General features: G+C 48.0%; 1 protein-coding gene across 2 annotated transcripts in view; it reads right to left on the bottom strand.

Annotated features, from left to right (window-relative positions):
• The window catches only part of LOC135826513 (AT-rich interactive domain-containing protein 1A-like), a 12,672-nt gene extending 5,317 nt beyond the window's left edge, over positions 1 to 7,355 (bottom strand). Inside the window, exons 1-6 of one of the 2 annotated variants that reach the window (XM_065339120.1) lie at positions 7,155 to 7,355; positions 5,262 to 5,900; positions 3,942 to 4,014; positions 2,334 to 2,428; positions 999 to 1,087; positions 281 to 390 (exon numbers count right to left, since the gene is read on the bottom strand). In XM_065339120.1, coding sequence (XP_065195192.1) covers positions 281 to 390; positions 999 to 1,087; positions 2,334 to 2,428; positions 3,942 to 4,014; positions 5,262 to 5,885 — 991 coding nt within the window. In that variant the 5' untranslated portion in view covers positions 5,886 to 5,900; positions 7,155 to 7,355. Of the gene's footprint in view, positions 1 to 280; positions 391 to 998; positions 1,088 to 2,333; positions 2,429 to 3,941; positions 4,015 to 5,261; positions 5,901 to 6,966; positions 7,130 to 7,154 lie in introns of those variants that run through there. The other variant, XM_065339121.1, reaches the window with a different exon arrangement.
• Between the last annotated feature and the right edge of the window lie 2,703 nt (positions 7,356 to 10,058).

Raw genomic sequence — 10,058 nt, 5'->3', positions numbered from 1 at the left:
TAGTCCGGTCACCACACCAGCAAATGCAAATGGCCGTCACAGGCACTACATAGTCAAAATAGGTAAAATGTCGCCTATGAGGTTGCCGGTGGTACATGGTCACCTCAACACAGATGTACTCTGGTACATGGTCACCACACCACAGATGTACTCTGGTACAGGGTCACCACACCATAGATGTGCTCAGGTACATGGTCACCACACCATAGATGTGCAAGCTACACCCCTGACCCACTGTCCATGATGCAGCAGACCAGAGAATACAGACTGTTTGGCTTACTTGCGGACTGGGATCGCATGTCCCGGCGGTTGGTCTCCAGCGCGCGCAGATCGTCCGGGTGCGAGAAGCCTTTGGTTTCGCACTCGTACGGGTACAGGTACTTCGTATACCTGCAGGGTAGGGCGGAGAGAATGCACATACCACAACACATGGGGATGTGGTTTAAAGCACATGTGTGCACTTTCAGGCACATAAGTGCGAATGGTCGAACACAGCCACATTATTCGTGATGAGTCCGAGTGGCATGCGTTCGGGACTATAAACCCAATGACAGCGTACACGCGGAGCAAGTTGGATGGGCAGTGTTCACACATACACACATAACCCTGAACAAAACATACAAAGGCTGAGCACACTGCTCATCACGTAGTTGTTGCACCTAGAGAGATGACACAAGAACATAGTACCTGAAATGATGCGCGTTTCGATCTCGTAATTGGATGTGCTACGTGATACGTGGTCTTTTCAACTTGCGATTGTCGTCACGGCCTTGATCTGATGGCCTCAAAAGCGGATCAGACAAGCGATGCCATATGCAAGCTCGTATAAATCGGCCCTGCCTCAAGGGCGATTGTAACAGGCAGCCCAGGGACAAAACCCACATGATTTAGACACACCTCCCTTATGCTTATCGATCAGAATCATCATGTCGCCTACAAGATGCCATGCTAACTCTTTGAGTACTCTGCACTACCCGACGCAAGCTTGCGCAACTCACTGTGTTTTCAAGGTGAACGCAGCGCTGGTAATGGAGGTTGGGATGCCGAGCGAGTTTGCCACGTCACGCCACATCTTCTTGTTGATGACCTGTTGGGAACAAGGAAACCAGCACAAGTAACAGGGGAATTGTGTTACAACACGAATACAGCCTGAATAGGGGCTGGCATCTAGTCTGCTTTGATATTGCTGCGAGGCTGCTGCCATCCTCTGGTTTGTAACGTGAGAATGCTGACGCAGACATTGCACGGTGAGACAGACTACAGTTCTGTTGCGGGAGAATTGGGTCTTCAGCCGCGTAGCCTGGGCCGCTCTTATTTTCATGTACGGTAAAACCTATGACTAACGACCACCCCTTGGGGCCAGATAAAGCGGTCTTTAGTGGCAGGTGGTCCTTAGTTAGAGGTTTGCACCGCACAACCATATATGAATGTGAGACCGTCCGTGCCTTGCAAAGTGGTCTGTAGTACCAGGCTGGCCGCTAGTCACGGTGGTCTTTAGTTACAGGTTTTACTGTAGTACCAGGCTGGTCGCTAGTCACGGTGGTCTTTAGTTACAGGTTTTATTGTATACGAATGTGAGACCGTCCATGCCTGGCAAAGTGGCCTGTAGTACCAGGCAGGCTGGTCGCTAGTCACGGCGGTCTTTAGTTACAGGTTTTTACTGTACTAGTGGTTTATACACAGTGAAGTCACCGTGCGTATACCGGCATGTTTATCTATTTATTTATGGATTCCCCAAAGGCCGAGGTCTAAGTCGAAGGGGTCTCCGTTCATGGCTTACTGGGTATATATCTGCAAAATTATAACATGTGCTTGCTGATAACCTAGCCTGTCCGTTCTTCGGTGCCTGGTAGTAGACACACGACAGTACTCTAGTCATGCGGACAGTCTCCGAGTTGTGTCTTGAGCGTCGCACATTTACAAACTTTCAACACAGACGGCAGCTAGTGATGCCTGCACCTACTGCCACCTTACTTTCTTATATAGAGCTAGGTATTAGCTCTCTGCTCTGACCCAGCTCCTCCACACAACTGCCACGTAACAACCGTACTCCAGTCCCCTACACAAACCGCTTACAATAACTACACTCCACCGCAAAACTGCCTCACAGCATTCATTGCACTCCTTCTCCACACAACCGCCTCACAACACCCACCACACTCCTCCGCAAAAACCCTAACAACAACTGCACTCCGTAGAACGGCTGCCTCACAACACCCACTACACTCCTCCGCACACTTCCCTGATAAAAAAAACATGGCAAAGATTTTAAGTTAACTTAAATTGATGAGCACAGCTGAGTTGGTATGGTGGAAACGTGGAATGGAGCTTACTTCAACCAGTCCGCCGCGAACGCAGACTTCCGTGAACAGTTTATAGAGATCAAGAGTGACCTTGGCCATGATTGGTATGCGACTGACTGGTGAACCTGTGCAGGGTCACAGGAAATACAGCAGGAGACTGTGTGCCTTGAATGAGCTGCTGCTTTTCACCCGCGAATTAAATTACTTGTTTACTTGTATACTTTTCATTGGTGACGTTCGGGACTGGTCTAAGGTGGCTCGTACCTAAATCGAAAACTAGTCCTTTGAGCATCCTTCTGCGCAGGTTTGGAGTAGAAATATTTTGAAATATTTTGACTTTTTACCCCTCGCGGGTTCGAGCCTCCCCGGTGAAAACTTTTTTTCTTCTTTTTTTCGGTAGTGGTTTTGACAAGAATAGCTTCTATAATCGACTCAAAAGGTATGTTCTGGTGGTAGCAGAACCATGAAACGTGGCAGGCACTTATTCATCGATCAAAGGGACAGCCATGCCAAATTTAAAGGAAATCCATAAAGCAGTTCCAATTTTCTTGATGAGAGTAATATGCGAATTTACCCCAAAATCGACAAATTGAGAGCACTTGACAAAGTATGCTTCTGGTAGCTGCAGGGGGCTATAACTGTGAAGACCCTTCCCATTACTATCGAAGTATACCTCTGCAAAATTTGAATCATTCGGAAATCTATTGGGCCATTATGTTTGACTATAATGTTTTGGTCCACAAACACGTCAGTTGATATTGGATTCAGTAAACCGTGCTCCTAGGCACTCCACACTGATTCAATGTCAACTATCTAATGTTTAGCATATGAACCACCTAGCTGGCTGTACTTCTTGAAGAAATGAAGAAAATCTATCGGGCCAATTTCGGGAAGCAACCCGCGGAGTACCGATATTTGCGTTCCAAGCTGAATGAGATTGTTAGTGTGGGCAGCCAAGAACCCTGAAAAGAAAGCCCATCCACCCTATTTGGCTTGGCTTGACTGCAAAAATCACTACTCAGATGACTGAAAAGAACACTACAACATTTAGTCTGAACAATACAACAGTAGAGGCAAAATGCTGGGATGTGTTTGGTGCAAAGTGCTCCAAAATACCAAAAAATGGAAATCGGGTTTAAACTATGAAGAAGTGTTTCAATCCTTCCCATTTTTCGGGAATAGCAATATTCTGGTAACACTAAAGAGCTGTGCAATTTTGAACGAAATCGACCGGGCCGTTTATATTTCCCGATTTGGGTATGAACCACCTTAATTCTGGCTTTGGAAAATTTATTTTTCACTGCTATCGAGTTCGGCCTCATTTTCTCCGTGCTGCGCTATAAGTCCACAAAGGAGGAAACAGTTCGGTCCGCAGATTACGTATTCTTCATTCATAGAATAGTGCACACGCCAACATAGAATGGAGGAGACCAAGAACACAACAACAGAACATAGTGGACAACAACGGGAGTGTAGATGCTACACTGACAGCTGTGCGGGTGAGGTGAAACTCGCTCCTCCGACCAATGGTCTCAAGATCAAGGCGCGCGTCATGCACCATGGGGAGAGAAGAGAAATTATGTGTGATTACTGTAGTACATGCTCAGGCAATACGTCTGGACATCCACAAAGAATTACCTCGCTTTTGCATGAAGTCAAACAATGAGTCCAGAAACGTCTTGCGCTCAGGTTCCTCTGAAATCTCGTACAGCTGTGGAGGGAGGGAGGGAGGGAGAGAGAGTGAGAGAGAGAGAGAGAGAGAGAGAGAGAGAGAGAGAGAGAGAGAGAGAGAGAGAGAGAGAGAGAGAGGGGGAGAGAGTGAGAGAGTGTGAGAGAGAGAGAGAGAGAGAGAGAGAGAGAGAGAGAGAGAGAGAGAGAGAGAGAGAGAGAGAGAGAGAGAGAGAGAGAGAGAGAGAGAGCATTAAAACATGTAGAGGGAATACAGCTAACACAGAGGTCTAACACAGACTGACAGAGGAGGGATTGAAACCTTTACCTCAATTTGTTTCTGCCTGAGAGCAGGTGCATGACTTAACAAACAAGTTGTCACTCTACCTGTTTGGCAAAGGTATGTCAGAAGATGACAGACCGCATTAGACATGCGAGCGTGAGCCAGCCTTGAGAGCTACGATCATGTGGATCATACTCATACCCTTGATCTGCCTAATGCCAAAGCTAGTTCTGCTCCGTGTTAAGTCGTTTCTCGTCGCTCAGGCCACTGGAACGCACTCCCTGCCAACATTGTAGACCTTCAATCGTACTGGTGCTCAACTCCCTTCTCACTGCTCAAGGAACCCTATAAATAGGACATATACCTACGGGGATTCCCCTATCAAAGGCTTATGCAGAGGGTCACCGAACAGAATTTCGCAAAAGATATCACCCACGTGAACGAGGTGCACGCATTGAAACAAACAGTCAGTAGTTACTTTCTGGAAAAGGCCCGCTTGTCGAAAATTAATTTTCAGTTGTGATGGCACATTTGGCATTACAGTCAGCTCCACTTATAATGAACTCGCATACATGTATAGCGAATTTCGTGATAATTATAGCGAACCATTCCCCATGCCCCTGTTTGAGCCAATACAAAATTGACCGTTCACAGCGAACAGCTTTCGTTTATGACGAACCAAATCGTGTAGGGTCGCATGTAAACCAAGTGCAAGCACACTGCCATGGGCCACTTGTCAGTCATGACTTGCTGCTTGTGCGGTGCGAGTGAGAATTTCTGTTACAACGAACTTTGGTTGTAAAGAACAAATTCTCCTGCACAATGGTGTTCTTTGTACTTGGAAGTATCAGGAGTCGATTGCAATTATTATTGGATTTCTCAAAAATATCACTTCGACCTGCTGAAACTTGACTTTCGGAAAGTGCTGATATCGGCCAGCCGAGAAACAAAGCAACATTTGTACTGCTTAATTAACCTCTCTACGTAAGGGCATGCAACTTACGAACCTGTTTGAATTGCTCCTCGTGCGTCCATTGTTTGTAGCTGGGCCGCGGTCCGTTGGCTGTTGCCGATGCGGCGGCCTCACCTGTTGTTGTGATCGGCGACGACGACGAATCGTCTGACACCATGTTATTCGCGGAAGACGCGGCACTGGAATTATTGCTGATACCAGTCAGCACCAGTGGCTGCAGCCGTCCATTGCCGCCGCCAACAGAGCTGATATCCGCAGCTGCGGCGTTGCCACGGTGATTGTCGGCATTGGCGACGGACACGCCGACGGGCAGCGTGGTGTTGGCAGCGCTGGTGGCCAACGCCTGCGTCATAATGACCGTGTCCTGCGCCGACATTCCCAGCGCTTCCATGACACCGTAGCCGCTGGTAGTCACAGCCGTAGTCGGCACCTGCATGTCCGTTGCCGTGGGAATGCCCATGACCAGTGTGGTGGCTCCTGGGGTGCTTACTGACACGGCGCTGTCATCAAACACGGTGGAAAGCTCATGAGGGCAGGCAGTCCCCGCGGACTTTGCTTCGCCATTGCCGGGAAGACAGGTTGCGAATGCATTATTGCCATTGTCAGCGATCGACGTCGCAACCAGTGTCGCTTGGGCCATGGAATCCGTTGCGTTCATCCTTAGCTCTTCGCTCTGCGGCAGTAACATACCAAGAACATACATATACATGACCCAGTGATTCAGTGCGGCTGAGTGAGTGAAGCCATTGCAGTCTGCGAAATGCATTATCGGCCTTTAGTAAACCAGTCCGCCCAGGATATTGTGTGCAACTCTTCGTGCATGAGTTCACGGTCAATTTCATGTGTCCGGTTGGGGAAATGGGTGCTGTACCCAACCGGCTCGGCCACCCCTCCCCACAAGTAAATTGAATTTCAGATGGCTGACCGTACCACACTGAAATACCTTCCGACACCCCTGCCACCTCCGCATGGAGGACAAAACGTACATACGGAATCCTCGCCGAGGCTCGAGATCAAGTCTCACGCGGATTTCTTTCATACCGTTCTCCGAATGGAGCACAGTTCACTCGGCCTGGTCTCCGTATGACGAGTTACACGACGTCGAGAATGAAAATGGGTGAACTGTTTGTCCCCCCCCCCCCCTACATTTTTTTCTTGGCTAGAACCCTTGCTAATTTTTGAGAGAGCGAATGCGAAATAGCGAACAAGCACGGACCAGGTTGATGATCAGTTACTTGAGTTTAATAGCTGTGTCTCTATCGAGATTTTTACGTAAATATTCAGGCGTAGCCGATACGCGTTATTCATTCAAACTTTACCGCTTTTCGCCACGAGTGGAAGCGCGAAATGGTGCGAACCATAAGGAGTGAAAGGTGTTCCTTCACAACAGAGCCTGTCAGAGGGCACCGAGTGGAATACAGTACGTCATGATACTGCACACAGCGGCACCGTTTCTGTTCCGCAGTGCTCGACACAAAGTTTTTATTACAATCCGCAAAATGTGAGAACAACAATGGACAAAGCTTGCTGTTATGACAGCGCGCAGTACTAGTGCTACCATGACCAGCGCGTTCGCCGAAAGCAGCCCACCTAACCGTAAATCTACTCCCCCTGGTTTCACCACGCTTTGCTTCAACTCAGTTGGCGAATGACCCGTCAATGCACACACGCTAGCTGCCCCGGCACTCCAGCGGCACAGAAGTATTTTATTCTGTGCATGTAGATTCTGCAGACCTTACCACACCACTCCAACTCCAAGGAGATGCTGGATACTCAAATCGATTATACTGAGCACATGAATGATTTCCAGATATCAGTCCTTAGTTCAAGGCATCCTAATCGTCAATGCACCGAAATGATAGTTACTGATAATGGCAGGTTGATCAAAGAAAACGGCTATGGTGAGAGTGTGCCGGTCTTAGCTTACCGAAGTGTAGTCGAGTCAGCAGTGATGTCCGATGCTGATTGCTGGCTTGGGTTGTGTAGACAGACGAGATCTCGAGAGCACCTGTATAGCGATGATGATAATGATGGGGGCGAGATCTCTCCAGTCCAGACCAAAGCCGAAAGATATCAAAGACCACATCAAAAATCCAATGACAAACGACTTCGTAGAAATGGCCAACCCTGCTAGAGTGCGCGAGACCTAGGCAGTAGGCGCTACTGCTAGACTCGCCTATCAATCTATCATGTACTATCAGTCAGATCATGTAGTATTACCAATACGTGAAGTCTATAGCGCGCAGGCGCGGCGTATCCATGGTATCACTACTACTACTAGTACTACGCCATCACCTGATCACTCATCACTGACATGACATCAGGGTATCACGCTCGTTGGAACACTTCCACGCCGTCGCCGGCCGGGCGTGGGCACGTGCAAGCGCGTAGATCTACTACGTAGAAGCTTTACGCGGCGCGCGTCTTCTCTTGATCGAGTCTTGTGCATGCATGCAAGGCCTGTCCTTGATCCTACACTACAGTACAGTACAGAGTACAGACTACAAGTCCACGTCCACTGAGTGATGACGTACTACCGTACTGGCAATATATGTTGCCGCGTAACGCGTAACGCAGGGGGGTGCGGCGTAACGCGCGACCAGGCTTGTGCGACAAATTTTCGTTGACTTCGTAACGCGCGTCCGGCGGGGTGCGGCGATCTTTTCATTGCAGTTTGCACTGCAAAAAAAGGCTGAAAACTGTGAAAGCACGTGTACCGCGTGGTGAAAAGTTCAAAACTGGACGCAGCAGGAAGTCCTGACACTCGAAGGCGCATCATTCAATGGTTGGCGATCTCAATGGTTTCTTCTTTCCCGAGGTCGTTTTGCGAAGAAGAGCGATGTGTTTACCAGTTTCCTTGTGACAATGCAGAAGTCTCTATTCGCCTTCGGCGTGAAGAAAATCACGCCCAAGGAAAGTGAAAAAGGAAAGGATGAGGAGAGAAAGGAGACGAAAAACAGGATTGCTGCTGATCGTGCAAAGAAAGTTTTAGTGAAGCAGAAGAAAGTTCGTGAGCAAACGAGAAAGCGTGTTCGTCGGCACCGCCAAAATGATGCGGCAATAGCAAAAAAGTGATGCGGCAATAGCAAAAAAAGGACTGCGGCAATATAGAAACCTGTGTAACGGCTCCTGTGCGACGTTGCATGTAACGCCCTGCGTGCGGCAAACATGTGCCAATGTAACGCTTCATGGCCTCACTGCGGCAACATAATTATATTGCCAGTACGGTATTATTTCTCACCTTTCCACCCATTGGCATTGATTATTAGTTCACACTTCTCTAGTCTTTCGCACTTCACTTTCTTTTCTCCTATTTTCTTTCACATAGTGCATTTCGTACTCTTCCACGTATATATTGTTGTTTATTGCTAGATTTCATTATTGAGACGTATTTCCCTGATGAATGTCTCTAGAAAACTGGAAACTTTATTATCCATAAGAAAGGGTTTGCTCCCCACACCGGAGCTCGCGCTATTCCGCCGACTTTACTTGACACTTGACTGACTCACGACTGCCATCCAGAGCACACGAGAAGTCCATCGAACCTTCGACTCGGCAAACCTGCAAGAAGGCACCACTCCCTGCTCAAAACACAGTGTTTCGGGAAATTCACCCCTCATCAGTTGAGCTTGAGTAGGCTGAGGAAGATTGTGCCTGAAGAGCACTACTTATAATTATAGTGCTCTCCAGGCACAAACATCACCAGGCGAGCTCCGGTGTGGGGAGCAAACCCTTTCTTACAAATCATCGCCGAAGTCGCAACCACTACTTCGTACTTTTATTATCCATCTTAATATATGAGCCCCAGCCAGCAGAAACCTGAACATGTGTAATTTTTTCAAAAATTATTTTTTCCCTCGAAATTGTTTCTACACTATTAATCATTCAAGTTATCAAGTTTGGTGACAATCTGATAAGCGAAAGCATGGAAAATAGAGTTTGAAGTCAGAGAGGTCAAGATTCGGTACAGTTGGCGCAGCATCCATGCCTAGTGACTCCATGCAAGTTGATCCTACAGTTTCTGATTGTGATGTGGAACAGGTACATGTAAGTAAATAGAATGCAAGTCAGGCTTGCCCTCTTGGTGCTGCAGCCTGTGCAGGCATGAGTAGTTCAGAAGTCACAGTGACGATATTCCGTATACATCACTACCTTCTTTACAACACCAGAGTGCAAAACGATGATTGGTGGCTGGCCTTCCAAATTGTGTTCAGGGACCTCTGCGCTGGCAGTTTGGGCGTTGTCCCAAAGCTTGCCATACTGATAGATGTACTGATCAATACTACTGACATCCACTCCCTTGCACACTTTCACTCAGACCATGATTTCAGCATAATTGTATTTCAATGATATGAGCGAATGCTGGCGTTTTGTAGCACGTGAACATGTTGCCCCAAAGCGTTCAGCCGGTTTGAGTTTTTAGGGATCCCCTTTCTCAACACAGGCAGCAGCCAGCTTGGTGTCGTCTGGCAAGGTAGAGTACTGAGAATACTACGCTCTGTTTTGCGCCGTGAGAAGCCCTCCATCAGTGGCTGCAACATCATTGTTGTCGATGTAGAAATACGGATCGCTCAGCGGGTCGACATTCAGCTTCTCCTCGCAGTCGCTATTTCTTCAGCACTGACTATCGTCGCCACCAGTATCCAGTGTCGATTTTATGAGGGCTCTTCGTTGCTATGCATATGACACTCGCCACTGCTGGACAAACTCAGCGAGATCGCCAACAAAGAAATAATTCCGATCGCGAACTAACTTTCAGCGCCGCTTCGTACAGGGAGTCTCACGCTGACAACTCTGGACCTAAGTCTTTGTCGCGACACCTGTCGCCATC

This window comes from Sycon ciliatum, chromosome 10, assembly GCF_964019385.1.
Source record: "Sycon ciliatum chromosome 10, ocSycCili1.1, whole genome shotgun sequence".
In the NCBI taxonomy this organism is placed as follows: Eukaryota; Metazoa; Porifera; class Calcarea; order Leucosolenida; family Sycettidae; genus Sycon; species Sycon ciliatum.
This window is presented reverse-complemented; position numbering and strand designations above follow the sequence as displayed.